Source organism: Sarcophilus harrisii, chromosome 3 (assembly GCF_902635505.1).
Source record: "Sarcophilus harrisii chromosome 3, mSarHar1.11, whole genome shotgun sequence".
In the NCBI taxonomy this organism is placed as follows: domain Eukaryota; kingdom Metazoa; phylum Chordata; class Mammalia; order Dasyuromorphia; family Dasyuridae; genus Sarcophilus; species Sarcophilus harrisii.
The window spans coordinates 231,491,091-231,511,702 of NC_045428.1; the positions used below are offsets into that span (position 1 = coordinate 231,491,091).

General features: G+C 32.8%; 1 protein-coding gene across 4 annotated transcripts in view; it reads left to right on the top strand.

Moving 5' to 3' along the window:
• The first annotated feature begins 14,469 nt into the window (after window positions 1-14,469).
• C2CD2 (C2 calcium dependent domain containing 2) overlaps window positions 14,470-20,612 on the top strand; it is a 101,385-nt gene continuing 95,242 nt past the window's right edge. For 2 of the 4 annotated variants that reach the window (XM_003763345.4, XM_031959185.1), the window contains exons 1-2: window positions 14,884-15,241; window positions 15,531-15,968. In XM_003763345.4, the coding sequence (XP_003763393.2) occupies window positions 15,678-15,968 (291 nt within the window). In that variant the 5' untranslated portion in view covers window positions 14,884-15,241; window positions 15,531-15,677. The other 2 variants (XM_023498840.2, XM_023498839.2) reach the window with 2 other exon arrangements.

The following is a 20,612-nucleotide window of genomic DNA, read 5'->3' on the forward strand; positions in this document are numbered from 1 at the left end:
ATGGAGGGACATACTGGAGAGGTTACTGATATTCTAATGTGTCTAAAATGGATAGATTATCCTGTCAAACATTAAGAAAGAATGATTATGGCCTAAAGATATAAAACCTTTATCTCATCAAACATTAAAAGGGAAAGGTTATAACCTGAGGCAGAGTAACTAAATAGGACAATTAGAGAAACTGGGTCAGGACATTAAAAGGGAACTGTGGCACAACCATACAATGATCAATTCTGGTGGAAGTGACTCTTTCCAACAGTGAGATGATTTGAGGCCAATTCCAGTGGTCTTATGATGAAGAGAGTCATCTACAGCCAGAGAGAGGACCCTGGGAACTGAATGTGGATCATAACATAGCATTTTCACTCTTTTTATTGTTTGCTTACATTTTTTCTTTCTCATTTTTTTCTTTTTGATCTGATTTTTCTTGTGTAAGAAGATAATTGTATAAATATGTATACATATATTGGATTTACCATACATTTTAATATCTTTAATATATATTGCATTACTTGCCATCTAGGAGAGGGCATGAGGGAAGGAGGGGATAACTTGGAACACAAGGTTTTGAAAGGGTTTGTATTGAAAAATTATCCATGCCTATGTTTTAAAAATAAAAATTTAAAAAAAGAAATGAAGATGAGAATGGCTCAGATACCCTCCTTAGATAGAAATTCTATTAGGATCCCTACTTCACCCTCCAATAAGAAGGAAATTTCTTCAGGGACAGAGGATCTTCCTAGATTTGGGTACTAGTGTAATGCCAGAGAAATTGAACAAGACAGAGATTAGAGACCAATTCAATAGTTTATTAAATGGAGAGACATACTGGGACCAAATGGATCTTGGTCCCAGGGCTGGATAGTCAGAGTTCAGCAATTAAGTATCAGAGGGCAAGCTTTTTATAGGATAACAAGAACAATGACATAATGGGGGAGGTACCTGGATGGGGATAATTTAATGATGACACAATGGAGGAAGGTTACTGATATTCTAATGACATCTAAAATGGATAAACCTTTTATCCTGTCAAACATTAAGAAGGAATGTCTATAACCTAAAGATATAAAACCTTTATCTCATCAACCATTTAAGAGGGAATGATTATAGCCTGGGCTTTTGGGGTAGAGCAACTGAGGTAGACCTTTATCTCATCAAACATTAAGAGGGAAAGGTTATAACCTGAAGCAGCATAATTAAATAGGACAATTAGGGAAACTAGGTCAGGACATCAAAAGGGAACTTTGGCACAACAACCACAAGCCCAATTGAAATTATGTTACATGAAAATTTGTAGTGGACCCATTCAGCATGGTTACTGAGTTAAAGATTCATTTTTGTTTTTAATTTCAATAGTATTTTATTTTTCCAATTACATGTAAATATACTTTGAAACATTAATTTCTTCTTTTTCTTTTTTTTTTTTTTTGAGAGGCAGTGGGGGTTAAGTAAGTTGTCCAGAGCCACACACCTAGTATTAAGTGTCTAAACTCAAATTTGAACTCAGGTCCTCCTCTGCACTCCTCTACATCATCTAACTGACTCTTCAATGTTCATTTTTGTAAGACTTTGAGTTCCCAATTTTTTTTTTTCTCCCTCCCTTCCTTCCCTTCTCCAAGACATCTAGCAGTATTATACATGTTATGGATGTGATAGGTTTTACATATATGTGTAATATATATATATATAGTACAATCATTTTAAAATATTTCCACATTAGTCATGTTGTGAAAAAAAAAATCAAAACAAAAGGGAATAAGCCACAAGAAAGAAAAAGCAAAACAAAATAAAAGGTGAAAATAGTATGCTTCAATCCACATTTACTCTCCATAGTTCTCCTTCTGGATGAGGATGACATTTTTTAATCCAAGTCTACTGGAATTGTCCTGGATAACTATATTGCTAAGAAGAGCTAAGTCTATCATAGTTGATCATCACAATCTTGCTGTTACTGTGTACAATGTTTTCCTGGTTCTGTTCACTTCAGCATCAGTTCATTTAAGTGTTTCCAGGCTTTTCTGAAGTCAGCCTGGTATTAATTTTTTTTATACAACAATTATATTTAACCTGGATAGAAAATTCAGGTATTGATGGACATTCCCATGATTTCTACTTGGAATCACAAAAATTGCTGCTACAAATAGTTTGAATGTGTTGATCCTTCCCTCCTTTTTTTTTTATCTCCTTGGGATATGACCCAATAGTGACACTACTGGATCAAAGGGTGTTCTTTTAGCACTTTGGGTATAGTTCTAAATTGCTTAAAGATTCACTTTGGCAAAAATGTTCTATGAAAACTAGGACAGAAATTGGATGTAAACAACATTTCACACTATATAACAAGATAAATTCCAAACTGATAAAAAAAAAAAAAAACTTAGATATGGAAGTAGGTATTATAAGCAATATAGCAGAACACAGAATTTATGTTCTCTCAGATCTATAGAGAGCAGAAGAGTTTTTGACAAGACAGGTGATAAAGGAACTCACAGAAAATAAAATGTGCTATTTTTAATCATAAAATGTGAAAGTTTTCACACAAAATAGAGTTAAAATTAGAAGGGAAGCATATAACTGGAAGTAATTTTTTTTTAAGAAAGTTTCTCTGATACAGATTTCATATCTAAAATATAAGTTAATTCAATTTCATAAGACTAAGCCATTCCCAGTTGATAAATGATCTAAGGATATGAACAGGCAGCTATTAAAGCAAGAAAGTACCATGTGTTAAAAAATTCTCCAAATAATTTTTGATTACAGAAACAAAGAACAGCTCTAAGGTTTACCTTACACTTGTGTTAAAAAATTCTCCAAATAATTTTTGATTACAGAAACAAAGAACAGCTCTAAGGTTTACCTTACACTTATCAGAATGACAAAAGGTAAATAACAAGAGTAAAATGACAAATACTGGAGGGACTACTAAAAATAAGCATAGAAATGTATTTTTAGTACAATTGTGAGTTGGTCCTTCCATTCTGAAAAAAACTATAGTGTATATCTGTTAACCCAATTGTACCATTACTAGAACTTTTTCCTTGAAGAAATCAAAGCAAGAAAAGATGCCATCTATATGAAAAATATTTATTGCTACTATTTTCATAATAGCCAAGAAGATGAGGGACTGCCCACCTATTGGGGAATGACTGAACAAATTGCGGAACATGAATGTAATAGAATATTATTGCACTGGATTACATAACAAAACATTATTTCAAAGGAAATTGAGAAGGCCTCTGTGATCTAATGTAGAGTATAGTGAGCAAAACTAGAAGAGTTTATACAATGAAAACAAGATAGAGAAAAACAACTTTGAAAGACTTTAGAATGGATTTAACATAGTAGAGTAAGAGTCAGAATTTTCTGCCAGCTTACTGAAACTCCCTTTACAAAACCCAGCAAACATATTAGACCAAATTCTGATTGAGGAAGCTAAGAAAAAGTTCCTGAGTCATTTTTTCAACTCACAGCACCCTAGGAGTATAGAAAAGTTTGCAGACAATGGGGCAGGTACTGGCCTGGAACACAATATAGTGACAGCAGTAGGAACCTTTCCAGTGCTTAGGCACAGTAAGAGGGTGGGAGACTGAGCTCTTGGAAGTACCAGGGCACAATGAGCTCCCATAGACCCTTCAAACAATGTTGGTAGAAAGAATTAGTGAGAGCTGGCAGCTAAGTCACCCATCCAGAACTGGATCACAGTTCCTAAGTTGAGACTTTCTTGTTTGCAACAAGAAAAAACTGGGTTGTGTATGGAGCAAGGAATAAGTTCGATAGGCATAGATTCAAACTTAATTCTAGGCCCAGAAGCAGAATGGGAGCTCAGTTGTTCCCATTAGAAGGAATAAGCAGGTCAGAAAACCAAAAGGGAACTAAAATCTGCAAAACCTGCAACTTGGTTAATAGTAATTCAGTTAACAGTAGTCTACTAAAATTCAACTACATTCATTCCAAGAGACTCAAATGTAGCTTAGAAATGACAGAACTTTGACTAGGAAGGCAGTGAATAGACACACCACTTTAGAAGCATCAAACACTTGTAGGCCCCCAGACTAAGAGGAAAAGTAGTAGAAATTCATAAAAAGACAGAAACTCAGCTCAAACATTTCCCTCCAACCCCCAAAGAGAGTATGACCTAACACTAAATTAAGAAATGGGCTGGAAGAATAAGCAAACAAACAAAAAGAACCTGGCCATAAAGAACTACTATAGTGATAGGAAAGCACAAAATACAAATGACAAAAAAACAATTGATTTGAAAATAAATACAAGCAAAACTTCAAAATAAAATGCATATTGGATTCAAACTCAAAAAGAATTTTAGAAAACTTAAGCTCTAAAAAAAGTTTTCTAATAAAGATTTTAAATAACAAATAAGAACAGCAGGAAAAAGAAATGAGAGCTGTGCAAGAAATTATGAAAAGAGAAAATAGCTTTGTAAAAGAGATACAAAACATTACTGAATAAATCCCTTAAATTAATTGGCTAAATTGAAGTTACTGACTCTCCAATATATCAAGTCAAAAGTCTGAAAAACAATAGAAATGTGAAATAAAATTCATTGGAAAAACAACTGACTTGGAAAATGGACCAAGTTAAGAATCATTGAAATTTTCTGAAAACCAAGAACAAAAAACAGCCTAGGCATCATATTTCAAGAAATTAGAGTTCTGAAAACTTATTCATATTGGTAATGGGTTCAATAGACAATACTACATATATATCATAAAAAAATAAGAGAGGAGGGATAGGTGAATGGGAAAGTAAAGGGTGAAGGAAGAAGACAAGGGTGGGTTCCTGGGTGGGGGTAAGTTAAGTAATAGTACTATTATACTGTAGTATATATATGTAGTATAATAATATTACAGTACTATATAGTTACTATTAGCCAAGTTATGGAGCAGAATTTAATGAAAGAGTCAGCAGAGATAGGAAAGAAGTGTTTATATGGGGTATGTGTTTCTTGGTAGTGGTGGGGAGGATGAAAGGGAGATATGTGTGTATGTGTGTGTATATGTATGTGTATGTATATATCTACATATGTATATATAAATATATCATTTCTTAACTATAGCCTGCTTGAGGGGTATGGGTGGAGATGAAAGGGAGAACAAAAATAAAATAAGGTACACTACAGAGAATAAAAGAACAATTTACAAGAAAGAAAAGACATACACAATTTATTTTATATATATATATATATATGTATGCATATATATGTACTTTCTTAAATTGGCATTTGTTTTTATAGAATTTTGAATCCTTCCTGATATTCTGCTGGACACATGATAATGTTCTCTTTTGTTTTGTTTCATTTTGTTTTGTATTACTTTTCTGGTTTTTGGTTTTTTGTTTTTGCTTTTGCTTATTCTGTTTCTTCAAAAAAAAAAAATTGGGGGGAAAAAGAAATTAGAAAGGAAAATTAAGCAGATATCCTAGAACCAGAGAGCAAAATAGAAATTGGGGGAAAAAACTCCACCAATCCCCTGCTGAAAGGAAACATACAATGAAAACTCTTAGGGATATTTTTGCCAAAATCTAGAACTCTTAGGTCAAGGAAAAATCTCTGAAAGTCATAAGGAATTCACATGCCAGGATCACACATGATTTATCCACCACCACTATAAAGAAATGGAGGCTTTGAGGGGAAGGCAAATCTTTAATGAAAGAGAGGACTTCTAAGCATTTCTGATGAATAAAAAAAATCAGACCTGAATAGAAATGTTGACCTTCGAATATAGGATTCAAGAAAAACATAAAAAAGCATGAGTCAGAAATCATAACAGACTAAATAAGGTTAAACAATTTACTTTCCCTTTTAACTTCAGCTGAATCATAATAGTTAATGCTCCATCTCTTTATTTAAACTCAATGTGTGACTTTCTTTTCCTTTTCCTTTTTTTTTTTCCTGAGGCAATTGGGGTGACTTTGTTCTAAGTGACTTGTCCAGGGTCACACAGCTATGAAGTGTTAAGTGTCGGAGGCCAGATTTGAACTCAGGTCCTCTGAACTTCAAGGCTGGTGCTCTATCCACTGTACCATCCAGTTGCCCAAAGTCTAACTTTCTATTTCCGATGTGTTTCTCATAAACAATATATTGTTGAATTCTAGTTTCTAATGTATTCTGCTAGTTTTTTCTTTTATGGTTGTGTTCAATTCGTTCACATTGAAAGTTATGACAGCTAATATGCATTTCCCTCTACCCTATAAAGTACTTATATTTCTCTTTTTTTAAAAACTATCCCTTCCTCAATAGCCTGTTTTGCTTCTAACTACTGCCTCTCTTAATAAATCCTTTTTATCTCTTGTCCCATCCCATCTTTTATCTCCATTCCCTTCTATTTCTCTGCTGGGTAAGATGAATTTCTGTACTCAAATGTGTATGTATATATGTATATTCTTCCCTGTTTGAACAAGTTCTGATGAGAGTAAAGTTCAAGTAATTTCCCACTGCCCTTCCATTTCATAAATGCTTCCTTGCTTACTCCATTTATATGAGATACTTTTTCCAATTCTTTCTTTCCCTTTCCAGTTCTTTCATTGCATTTCTCTCCCAAGCCCTTCCATTCTTTTGTAATTATCTTAACAAAATAGAACAATACCTATGCTCTCTATTTAATTAGATTCCCTGGTGATGATAAAATTCAGAGGCTTTCCATGTATCATCTTTCCCCTCTCCCCACCTTCCATTTAAGAAAGTAAATAGTTTAACCTTATTTGATCTATTATGATTTCTGACTCATGCTTACTTTTTTATATTTTTCTTGAGTCCTAGATTTGAAGGTCAACATTTCTGATTTTTTCTTTTTTATCAGGAAAGCTTAAAAGTAGTGGCACAGTGACTAGAGCACCAATCCTGAATTGAGGAGGACCTGAGTTCAAATCTGTTCTTAGACACTTAACACTTTCTGGCTGTGTGACCCTGGGCAAATCACTTAACCCCAATTGCCTCAGCAAAAAACAAACCAAAAAAACAACACAGGATGTTCCAAGTCTTATTGTAATTTTAAGTTCTAATGGGTATTTATGTGAGTTCAATTTAACTGTAACTACTTTAGCAAAAATAGACCTAATTTTGAAAAACAGAATCCATATTTTGCCAGAAGATGGCATAGACAATAAGTTAATATCAATTTGTTGTTTTTCAGTTATTTTTTCAGTTGTATCCAACTATCTATGACCCTGTTTGGGATTCTCTTGAAAAAGAGAGTGGAATAGTTTGCCATTTTCTTCAGTTCATTTGACAGATGAGGAAACCAAGGCAAACAGGGTTAAGTGAATTGTTCAGGGTCACACAGCTAGTTTCTGAGGTCAGGACCCATACTGACTCCATGCCTGACACTCCATGGCACTATTTACTAGCTGTCCCATTTATATATATACTGCACATATATTTACCAAGTGCAGAATCTTTAAGTGTCAAGATTCTTAAAAAAAAAGTTTTAAAAATTACAAGAGAAAATATACAGTAAAATTATATTAGTGGAAGATCTCAATTCACCCTTCTTAAACTTAGATATTGCTTAAACAAAATAAGTAGGAAAAAAGTAAGATGGATAGAATTTTAGATAAGATTGACCTCTGGAAAATATAAATTGGAATAAAAAGGGAGTCTATCTCTTTTTCATCATTCACAAAAACTGACTATATTATAACACAAAAACTTGATAAACAATTCACAAAAGCAGAAAAATGCATCTTTTCTATCCATAACTTAATAAAAATTACATTCAATAAAGAGCCTTTTAAGCAAAGATTAGAAGCTTATTGGAATTTTTTTTTTAATTTTAAGAAAGTTTATTTGAATGTAAGTAACTTTACTGAAAGTATGGGTGGGTCTAGGAACAAACCATGAAAACAATAATTTTATTAAGAATAATGACAAATACTATTTGCATGACTCTGGGCAAGTCACTTAACCTCAATTGCCTTAGCAAAAAAATAAAAAAAAAATAAATGACAACATCAAAACAACATACTAAGTATGCCCAAATTGCTGATGCAGTTAAAGTAGTGTTTAGGCAAAGTTTTACAATTCTAAGATAAATAATATTAGATGAAATAAGTTATATATAAATTGTAGAAATCCAATTACATAGATTATATAAACCTAGCAAATGGAAATATTCCATCAATAAAGGAAAGTAGATTAATGAGTTGGACATGCAACTAGAAAATAACAATAAAAAACCCAAACACCAAAATAAAAATCTTAAAAATCAAAGGAGAGATTTTTAAAAATTGAAACTAAAACTTAATACATCAAACTAGTAAATAATACAAAGTTTTTTTCATTCATTTTTAACAATTGTTCATTCCAAATTTTCTCTATCTCTCCCTCTCTCACCTTACCCATTCCTGAGGCAATAGGCAATTTAATATAGATTATATATGTTCAATTATGTAATACACATTTCTACATTAGTCATGTTATAAAAGAAGACCCAAACCATCCTTACTCTCCCCCCCCCCAAAAAAAAAAAGCATGAAAAAATACAGAAAGAGAAAAATAGTATGCTTCAATTTGCATTCAGACTCCACTAGGTCTTTCTCTGGAGATGAAAAGCATTTTTCATCAAAGTTCTTTGGAATTATCTTGGATCATTGTATTTTTGAGAATAGCCAAGTCATTCACAGTTAATCATAGTATTGCTATTACTGTATATAATATTCTGCTGATTCTGTTAATTTCACTCTGCAACAATTCATATGTCTGTCCATTTTTTTTTCTGAAACTATCCTGTTCATCATTTCATATATAGCACAGTAATATTCCATTACAAACATGTACCATACCTTGTCTAGACATTCCCTAATTGATATGCAATTCTTTAATTTCCAATTCTTTGCTACCACAAAAGAGCTGCTTTAAATATTTTTGTACAAATAGGTCCTTCTCTCCCCCTCTTTTTTTTTTTTTTAATCTTTTTGGGATACAGACCTGATAATGGTATTGCTGGATCAAAATATGTGCACAATTTGATTGCCCTTTGGGCAAAGTGTCAAATTGTTCTTCAGAATGGTTGGATAACTCATAATTCTGCCAAAAATGCACTAGTGTTTCAGTTTTACCACATTCTCAACATTTATCATTTTCCTTTTTTATTATATTAGTCAATATAATAGATATGAGATGGTACCTCAGACTGTTTTACTTTTCATTTATCTAATCAAGTGATTTAAAGCATTTTTTCATGTGATTTTAGATTGCTTTGATTTGTTCATCTAAAAATATTTCATTCATATTTTTTCACCATTTATCAATTAGGGAAGAACTTGTATTCTTATAAATTTGACTTGTCTCTACATATTTGAGAAATGAGGCCTTTATCAAAAATACTTGCTGTAAAGATTTTTTCCTCCAGCTTTTTGCTTTCCTTCTAATTTTGGTTGCATTGGTTTTGTTTATGCAGAATATTTTAATTTAATATATATTTAATTTAAATTTAATTTGAAATTTGGAGTTAATATAATTGAAATTGTCCCTTTTGCTCCTTGTACTATTTTCTATTTTTTTGTTATAAAAATTCTCCTTTTTTTCATACATCTGACAAGTAAAATATTCCTTGCTCTCCTAATTTGCTTATGATATCAATCTTTACATTTAAATCATGTACTCATTTCGACTTTATTTTGATATATGGTGTAATATGTTGATCTGTACATTAATTTGGTTTTTAAAAAGAAGAAAACAGTATTACAGTTTCAAAAATAAAAAAGGTGAATTTCACAGCTAATGAAGAGGAAATAAAAAGTAATTAGGAGTTAATTGCTAAATTACATGTCAATAAAATAAACAATTTAAATAAATTAAATATTTAAAAATATAAATTGCCATATTAGTAAAAAAGGGAAACAAAATATTTAATTAACCTTATCTTACAAAAAGAAATTAAACAAGTCATAAATGAACTCCCCAAGTAAGAAAAGACAAAATACAAAGTATATCTATATGTGAATTCTACCAAATATTTGAATACCAATTCCAATATTACAGAAACTTAAAAAAAAAAAACAAATAAAGCATTCCTACTAAATTCTTTCTATGACACAAATATGGTCTTGATACCTAAATCAGAGAAAGTTAAAACTGAAAGAAAACTACTGAACAATTTTCCTAATGAATGTTGATGCAAAAACTTTACTCTAGTGCCAAGTAAAAATATAATCAAAACAATTAACAGTTTAAATAAAGTTGCAGATTACAAAATAATCCCAGACAAATCATCAACATTTTTGTATATTTTCATACAAAGCACAACAAGAAGAGATAAAGAAATTTCATTTAAAATAACTATGGACAATATTAAATACGAGCTTTCTTATCTACCAAGATATACACAATATTACATTACATTTAAATTACAATAAAAACACTCCACATCAAATAAAGGCATATCTAAATAATTGAAAAAATTTTACATATTTAAAGGATGACTGAGCCAATATAATAAAAGTGACACTAAGGCAAATTTTACTTATGCAGTAACATGCCAAATAAACTACCAAAAAATTATAAAGCTAGAAAGAATAATATTCATCTTGAATAACAAAAAAGCAAGAATATCAATAGAATAAATGGGGGGGAGGGAAATGGGAAGAAAGAGGTCCTAGAAGTATAAATCTCAAATTATATTGCAAATTTGTAATCATCAAAACAGTTTTGCATTAAATAAAAAAGAGAAGTTTATTCTTGGTACATATAAGAAACACCCTATAGAGAAGCAAATGATTTCAGTAATCATTTTTTTAATAAATCAAAATATCTAGTTCCTAGTTATAATATACATATATATATATATACACACACATATATATATATGAATAAAATTAATCATTTGACAAAAATACTTAGGGAAAAATGAAAACAGTGTGACAGGAAGTAGGCATGAATAAGTGGGGTGGAGGGGAAGCAGAATAGGCCAAATAAAGAGAGAAGTACAAAAATTCAGAAAACAAAAAAAATTTAAAAAAGAAACTAGACATAAACTAACATTTCACACCATAGAAAATAATCTTACTATGGATGTATGATTTTGACATAATAGGCAAGTTATAATATCATAAGCAAATTAGTGAAGGGAAGAAATTATCTATCAAATCTATGGATAAGGGAAAAATTTATGACCAAATGAGATAAAGAGGGTAGTTCACAGGAGGTAAAAATAGATCATTTGGATTATCTAAAATCTGACTTTTTTGTAGAAATAAAAACAATGCATCTAAAATTAAAAGAAAATCTGAAGAAAACTTAAGTAAAAAGTAAAAATCTTTGTTTATTTCAGGTTTCCACATTTTTCCCTTTTAAATCTTTATTTATATAAACATTTATTATCTCTCCCTTCACAATGACCTACCGTATCATAATTTTAAAAAATCCCTTACAGCAAACAAGCATTTTTCATTAAAACAAATTCTCATGTTGGCAGTATTCAAAATGTGTTTCATCAGCATTTTATATCCTTTACCTTGCTGGCATAGGTAAGTGACCTAATTAATTTTCAATGTTCTATACTTAAGGATCATGATTGAATTAATCAAAGTTCTAAAGCCTTTCTTTTTTTCTTTATTTTTAAAACACAGAGATTTTTTCTAAGTACCCAATTCTCTTACTCTTTCTGCCAACTTTTAAAATCATTGATACAGCCATCTTTTTTAAAAAAGCAGTTTTTAAAAGATAAAAGTATATACTTCAATTTGCACTCTAATTCTATCAGTTCTCTTTCTGAAGGAGTGGAATTATGTGGGTCCTTGTGTTGACTTAAAATGACTAATTCTTTCAAATTTGATTATCTTTATGATCCTGCTATTACTGGATAGATTATTCTGTTGGTTTTTACCCATTTCATTTTGCATCAATTCATACAAGTCTTTTCAGTTTTTTCAGAAGCCATCACCTTCATCTCATCTTGAAACACAGCAATATTCCATTTTCCAATTAATGGACATTTCCACAGTTTCCAATTCTTTCTTATGACAAAAAGAACTACTGTAAACATATGAATCAGTATTACTCGGTCAACATTGCTTTTCACAATGGTTGGATTGATTCATCTCAACAGAGAGAGTCAGATTATGTTGTTTAAAGATATTGTAGTACTTGGGGAAAAAAATCATCTGCAGTAAAAATATATGCACCAAATGTCAAAGCACATAAGCTCACCAAGTAAAAGTTAACAACAAAAAGGTGTTACTAAAATATCAAAAAGTATAGCTTGCCTTTATGTCTCTATCTCTGAGTTGGACGAATCTGACACAGTGCTAAAAAGGGTAATATAGAACTGAACACACAATGTGGGAAATTAGATCTAAAAGATATATGGCATCTTGCAAATGTAGGTATTAAAGAATACATGTATATTTCACATCACCTTTACAAAAATAGACCAGTGAATACAAAGAAAATATAAGCAAGCATAAAAAAATACTAATTATGTCCTTAATAGATCATAGCTCAAAAATATAATTAATACAGAAAGCAATAACATTGAGTAACAAGTGAGTAAATTTTTTTAAAATAACCATGAATTAGAAATTTATAAGAATGATAGTTGTTAAGACATTTCTGTCACCTCCAATTCCATAAAACCCCATTTGGGATTTTCTTGGCAAAGAAACAGGATGGTTTGCTGTTTCCTTCTCCAATATATATGGAAACTGAGACAAAAAAAGGTTAAGTGACTTGCTCAAAATCACACAACTAGTTTCTGAAGCCAGATTTGAACTCAGGAAAATGAGTTTTCCTGACTTAAAAGTTTGGTGCACTATCTACTGTGCCATCCAGCAATCCCTTTAATAATAGTACAGCATGCCAAATCTCTGAAGAAACATTACAATCTTTGAAAGTATACACGATCAAAACAGAAAAAAAAAAAAAAAAGGATTAAATAAACTGAATAGGTAATATAAGAAACTGGGAGATCAATAAAAACCCAAATAATCAAAAAGAGGAATGATTGAAAATTAGAGTAGAAATAGATATATTAGGAAATAAAAAGTTTCTTGAAATGATAATTAAAATAAAAATCTTAATTTGAAAGTACCAATTGATAAACATTTAATTTGCTCAATGGGAAAAAAAAGACCTAGAAAAAATCACATTACCTGAATTAAATGTGAACAACAAAAGAGAAAAGAAAAAAAAAAATTGTCACAATCTCATATACAATTATATCCTGGCAAAGTTGAGAATTTTAAGTACCTGAATTAAAAAAAAAACACTATTAAGTACAATTTGAAACAACCAAATGTCAAAAAATGAAATTGAAGTAGTAATGAAGGAACTTCAGAAGAGAGAGAGAAAGGAATTCTGGCCATGAAAAATGGCCAGAATTTTATCAGTCATTTAAAAATAATAATTAATGTTATTTTTTTGTTAAAAACTGAAAACGAAAAATACCTAGCAAATTCCTTTCAGGAGACAAATATGACCCAATGCCTACACCAAGGAAGAATAAAGCAAAGAAAAAAGAACTGTACACCTGTATATCATATAATGAAAATGTTCAACAAAAATTTATTCTTCCATTTTATTTCCCTTTGCACTCTATTTCTAATTTCATTTTAAAATCTTTTTCTTCATTTCTTCCAGCCAGTTTTGGAGTCTCTGAGGCTAAGATTTATTTTTCTTCTGAAGCTTTTTAAATTATTGTGAATTTGTGTATTTTTTTCTTCAGCATCTCTTAATCCAGAGAATTTCTACATTATTTTCTGATTTTTCCTTCTGTTTACTCATATTTCTAGTTTTCACTTCACAGATTTAGATTTTGGGTTTGTGGAAATCTTTCCAGCTCTTTGGATAGGTTGACCCTGTATGATCCTGTCTTCCCTGTCATCTCAGTATCACTGGGGTGGTTGGCAATCTCTCTCCTGCCTTAATTCCTCTCTTCTGTCTTAGTCTCCTGGTCATACAATTATAATGCTGATGAATTGTTCTACTACCAGACCTAAACTCTGTCCTACCCTCCCATCCTCTTTAAAAACAAATAACAATAATAATAAAAAATAAACCTACTGCGTTTAAGGGGTTACATCAACTTTAATTCCCACACAAGGCAAAAATACTAACCTCACAGAAATTCACTTACTTTTAATTTCCTAAGTACTTTCTTAAGAGACACTCGTTTGCTGCTTGACACATAGCCTAGAAAGCACCCCTGAAGTGTGAAATTTACTTAAAAAAATAATAATAAATTCACAGAATAGTTCCCTTTGTTGGAAAGTCAGTGTCTTGATGGAATCTTGAATAGTTATCTATTTAAAAAAAAAAAAAAGGAAACACCACCGGTCTCTCCTTCTTCCCAATGTCAATAGCCTAAGACACCTGCAAAAGAAATAGTGGGAGATACTTGAGCAGCAGATGTTTATTTGGGCTGATGCGACTTTAGTATTAGTGACGTCCTGATGACACCTCTCCCTACCTCAGCAAAAAGTTGCAGGGAGAACAGAGAGAACCCTTCGTGTGTTAGGGGAAATGGGGGGCGGAGTAAAGGAGGATACGTCATTTTCCTGGGCGCTTCCAAATCGCTAGGGCTAAAGATACAACCTTTTATTTTTTATGTATACAAACCAGGAAGAATTGAGGAGCATTTGAACCGCTGTAGCCCGGGAGTGAGTCAGGGAAGAAGGAAGACAATGTGATTGTGCATTCTTTCCTTTCTTCTCCACTGGTGGGCGCCTTGGACCCAAATCGTAGAGCTGACTGTTTGCAGGACGCCCAGACCTGGCTCCCGGGTTGTCATTGGTGAAAGCCAATGTAGAGCTTTGGAAGCGGATGGACTTTTTTCCAGTTTCTGGCGCCCGGCCATTTCCCCAGGGCTGGAGCGTGTGGGTGAGGCTTGTCTAAGCCATGCCCCGCCTCCTCGTTTTTCTCTGGAGGTATTGCTCTCCTTTTTTGTCTTCCTCCCTATTAGGGACCTTTTGCCCGACGCACCTTAATTGCCGCCTGGCTAGGTTTGGGACAGGCTGCAGAAAAAGGTCTGTGCACCGTGACTGTGAAACTGTAGAAGTGGGAAGAATAGAGAGGGAATATCTATTATTGCTGGAGTTGACCCATTTTCCCGCGGCTCTGGTTGAGAGGGGAAGCAGCAAGACAGTCTTCCGCCAGCATTTGCACCAGTTGTTTGTTCTGTTTTTGCTGAAGAGAGGACTCGAAAATTTTCTTATTTTTCTTTTTTCTTTCTTTCTTTCTTTTTTTTTAAATGCTAGGCTTGAGTAATGGCTTGAGAGTACTCGTTTATAGGTGTGTTCATTTCTTGTTTACCTTGGCTATTGTTTGTGACCTTTGTAGATTTCTTCTGTAGTAGTAAGAAGCTTACCTTCACTCAGGAGGTATCTCACTTTGCTACAATCCATTCCTTTACGAAACTGAAATTACATTAGTTCTAATTGATAAACTGGATTGACTGGAGAACCTTTGAAAAGTGTTTTATATGACTAAAACTTCCTTCAAATAACTTGTTAATTCATTCTCTTCTCTCCCTCTTCCTTCCTTTTTTCCTTTATCCATCTTTTCTTCATCTCCTTTGCAGAATCAGAAACTTAACTTCGAGACAGATATTCCCACATTGGATGGAAATGTCTTGAACCAACCATTCTTAAATGAGAAGCGAGCCTTTTGTGGAACCTCTGAATTTACCACCAGCCTAGATGAGCAGTGATTTTTGAGAGAATTTGGAATGAGACTAATTGACATGGTTTGTCTAGGTTATTGGATTGATGAGATCCAGTGGCTAACTATGGTCACTCTGTTCATCGCTGCTTTGGTGACTGTAAGCGTGTATTTGGTGCAATATGCCTTGGTCATTGTTGGATCTAGTCCCTGCAGAATGTCAGCAGACTCCTTCCAGACAATACAGAAGGATGACTTGGGGTTCTTGCTGAAATGGGTACTATCCCTAAACAGCTGGAGGAGACAGTGGCAAGTGGCTTGGGTAACAGCTTTGAATGAAGAAGCTAAACATAAAGGGGTGAGTAACTCCCTGTGTATCCACCACTATGAGATATTAGCATTGCTGGGTGCTGGACAGAGCATATAGACTTATTTAATGGCCCTGAGTACCATTTAAAATGAAGCAATCTCCTTCTATTCCCCCCACAATTCTCCCCCTTCCCTAACCAACTCATCCTCATCCATTAGAAAGCTCCAGTATAAAATAGAAATATTCAATAGAAGTGAGGTTTAGGTTTGTGGAAAGACTGAAGTTTCAGAAGCTCCTTGTATAAAATAATGAAAGAAAATGCTTTAAAAGAGGGAGAAACAAAAAAGGGGTATCTGGTTTGGGTTGAGGGAGTTAGTAGAAGTGAATAGTAGTAAAATGAAAGACTATTGCATATCCCTTTATGATAACCTTCATAAGTGTCTTGAGGCTGTATTTTTTTTTTTTTATGGATCTTTCTAAAAGGATATTTGGAATATGTTTTGGATTTGTTTATTTTTGTGTTCAGAAAAGGTTTCCAACTCCAGGTCAATATTAGATAGTAGGTGAAATCAATTTATTGGCTGACTTTAATAGCTGTAACTGTCCTCCCTTTTTACTAATTTGATAGATTGATAAGTGCAAATTGATTATTTGCATTATATTAGGTTCATAAATTGCAGCTTTTAGTCATGTAAAGTTTTTATGTGATATAGTAAATATCTGATTTTCAAAAATATAAACTTTTCCTTGCTTCCTTTATCCTTGTTTTCAAAACTTCCTGACTGTCACTATGGCACCTTTAAGCATATGTTTTGTATATCTAGTCAACAGATAATGGTAAGAGCTAAATTAGATTACTATTTAAGTCTCAAAGATTTGGTGATATCTGGATACCCATAACAATGAAGCGTTTCCCATGCTCCATCTTTCTTTTTGAGGGAGGGGGAATTGTGTGGAGTTTTCATTTATGCTAAGTTCTGTCAGCTGACCAGTCAAGCTTTGGATTTAACCAGAGTTGGACATTACCTATTTTTTTGTTTAAAAAATTTTTTTCTGTGAACCTAACAGTTTTCAAAAAGTACAAGATGTAAACATTAGAAAAGTACAAAAAACTGAATTTCTGTTACATTTTTTAAAAATAGAAGTTAAAAATTAGAAACAAAGTAGTAACAAGATCGTAACAAAGTAGCTTCATGTATGGCTCTATCTGCATTATTTTCCTTCTGTGCATTTTAAAACATGTTTTTATTGTTAACTCACCTTTATTTTCTTCCTATTATATATAATATGTAGATATCTAGCAAAACAAGTCAACATATTGGCCATGTCTAAGAACACTGATATATTTCTGTAACTCTACATCACCTCTTCCAAAAGTTATTTTATTTTTTCCATTGCTATTTCTAGATTTAAAAAATGAGAAATTTTTACACCTATAAATATCTGAACTTTCCTTTGGCATTTGGAAAGAGTCAAATTGTACCTCACTGAGCCTCAAATTCCTTACAGGAAAAATAGGAGTAAAAATATTTGCACTGTTTCTCTTATAGAGTTTTTAGGAAGAAAAAGCTTAGAATGCTTTAAAAATGTAAATTACTATGTAGGAACACTAATTTTAATTTCTTGAAGGACAGCACAAGTTCCTGATACTTTAGTTTTAAATCAAATCAGAGCTATATGATGTGTCGAGCCCTTTTGCTTGACATATTGAGCCATCATTCATAGTTTTGCCTAGTTTCATTTCTAGTAACATAGAACAGGAGTAGGCAAACTTTTGTGTATAGGTTGAAGGTAACAGAGATATGATTTTTAGTATATTAGCAATTGTCCAGACTAATTTTAGGTCAAATTGTAAAAATTTCATATTTCCACATCAGCATCCTCCTCCAAGGACTGGCTGTTCTTCCTATTACTTTGATAACATTGGTCAGTCTCTGGAGAATTCTGAGACACCTGGGAAACCACATGCTAGAAAGTATATAACCAAGATTCAGTATCTCTCTTCTATCTCCCTCCTTCTCGAAGTCAGTATAATTATCATAGATTGTGTGCAGGAGAGTGAAGTGTAAGAAAACTGGAAAGATCAGATGTGAAGGGCTTTAAAAGCCAAATTACTGTTTGACTTCTTGGTGAAATTACCTTCACATTTTTGAAAAAGTACTGGACTATGAGTTGATGAACCAAACATTTACTAATTGTATGATCTTAACATCTCTGACAGGTTGATTAATGTAAAATGATGAACATACAATGTTATTAGAGAGAAAGAACTTTATAAGCTTTAAATTGATAAAGAAAAAATTAAATTTCATTAGACAGGATCATAAATGAGAATTGGAAGAGACCTCAGAAGCCACCTATTCTGATTCCCTTACTTTTTAGACAAGAAAATTGAGGCCCAAGCTAGATACTGCAGTGAATAGAGCACTGGCCCTGGAGTCAGGAGGACCCGAGTTTAAATCTCAGACATTTAACATTTCCAGAATTCTCCAGAGACTGACCCCCCCCCCCCCCCCCAAAAAAAAAAAAAAAAGATAAGAGAAAGAGAAAAAAAATCAAAAAACCTGCAGTTCAGAGAGTTTAAGTGGCTTGCTTACAGTCACACAGTCCAATAGACCAGGCCTGACCGAGGGCAGTTTGGTGACAGGCCTGGAGCCAGAAAGACCCGAGTTCAAATGTAGCCTCAGACATTTAAAAGCTGGTCAAGTCACTTATGCTCTATTTGCCTTAGTTTCCTCATTTGTAAAATGGTGATAAATAATAGTACCTATTCCCAGGGTTGTTGTAAGGATCAAATAAGATAATAATTACATCGTAAGTCCTGTATGAATTTTAGCTATTATTATTATTATTATTACTATAAATTTGAGATTAGAATGATATGAAGACAACTAAAGGTAGGCTTACTTAGCAATAGTAGTAGAAGGACATTCAGAAGAAGGAAAGTTTATTCAATGAAGATACAGTTTTGATTTAGTTCAATGATGTGAATTTGTCTCTGGGTTTCTGTGGTAGTCAAGCCTTAGGGAGCAACTTGAGTTTCTTGTGCCCTGTCATTTTTGTACTAAGATGACCAGAAAGCTATGTCTAGATAGTTTACTGTAAATACCTTGAGACAATTTAGTCTTTTTCCTTTCTTTCTCTCTTTCTTCTTTTTCTCTTTCTCCCTTTCCTTCTTCTTCCCTCCCTCCCTTCTTCCCTCCTTCCCTCCTTTTCTTCTTCCCTTCCTCCATTCCTTCCCTCCTCCCTCTTTCCCTCCTTCCTTCCCTCCCTCCCTCCTTCCTTCCTTCCTTCCTTCCTTCTTTCCTTCTTTCCTTCCTTTCTTTCCTTTCTTTCTGTCAATTTAGTCTTAAGGACAATTTCACCACTTTAATTTTTTGTTTATGCAAGCATTTATTATCTCTACCATCCAAATGGCCTGTCTTCTGCAACTGAATATTAAAATAAAAAAAGAAAAATACTTTATTGGCAATAACACCTTCTGTGAAATCCTTATCTCTCTTCACAGCCATCTCCCTTCATCAGTAGTATGATTTATCCGGTTGAACCTCCTGCTACTACCAATATTTTTACATGTTCAACCTTTCCCCCTTCTTTCTTCCCTACTCCTTATAGGCTCCTTTTTTTTCTGAGAACCTTCATTGTTATCCCTTAATTTGATTCCATTTCATATTACACACTCTTCTCTATTTTTCCCATTTTATAATGCAGTCCCACCAATCCACCCCCCCAACCCAAACATTGATTTATTTGTAGGCAGATGTTACCATTTTCTTTTCATAATGTCTCTTGTCTGTCTCATAACTTTTCACCTTTATTCCTACTTGTATACAGTTTTTTTTTTTTTTTTAAATTTCTTACTTGTCTTTCTGTTACTCTTGCTGTTCTTGCCTTCTGCTTTTATTCATTCCACCTGTAATTCTGTTGTTTGGGGTTGTTGAGACCTGAATAATATCTTCAATTTTGGCTTTCTTTCTAAAATCATTTCAAATGCCTTTTTATTATTGAATACCCATTTATTTTTCCAAGTATGGTTAAACTTAGATTTTCCTGGATTGCATCCTGAGCTCCATTGCTCTTCAGAACACATCATTCCATTCCATCCTGAATTTTTTAGTAAGTGCAGAATAGTCAGATTATTTTAATGTACTTTGTTTTGTATTTGCTTGCAAAAGTTGTTTCTGATTTGAGTGCTGGACTTGAAATCAGGAAGATTCATCTTCCTGAATTCAAATATGGCCTCAGACACTTCCTACTTGTGTGACCCTATTTGCCTCAGTTCCTCATATGTAAAAGGAGCTAGAAAAGGAAATGCCAAATGACTCCAACTATCTTTGTCAAGAAAATGAGGTCACAAAGAGTCAGACATTATTGAAAAACAACTGAAAAGAAATTGTAGCATGTCTTAGAGTTTGCAGCTTTGGTATCTGTGAATTCTTTCAAAAGTTATGGGCAATTCTCTTTTTGTAGTTATTGCCTTATAGTCTAAAGATTTTTTGTCCTGCTGCATTCTTCGGGAGAGCTATGCTGCTTGAGTTGCTTCTATGCATCTTATCTTAGAGATCAGTCTGTTTTGCTTACATAGTGAGATTTTCTTTTAATGCTATTATTTTTTCCTTTTCTGTTTTGTTTCCATGGTAAGATTTGCCAATGCAGATTCCAGTTTTTCTATTCTGTTCATTACTTTTTTTT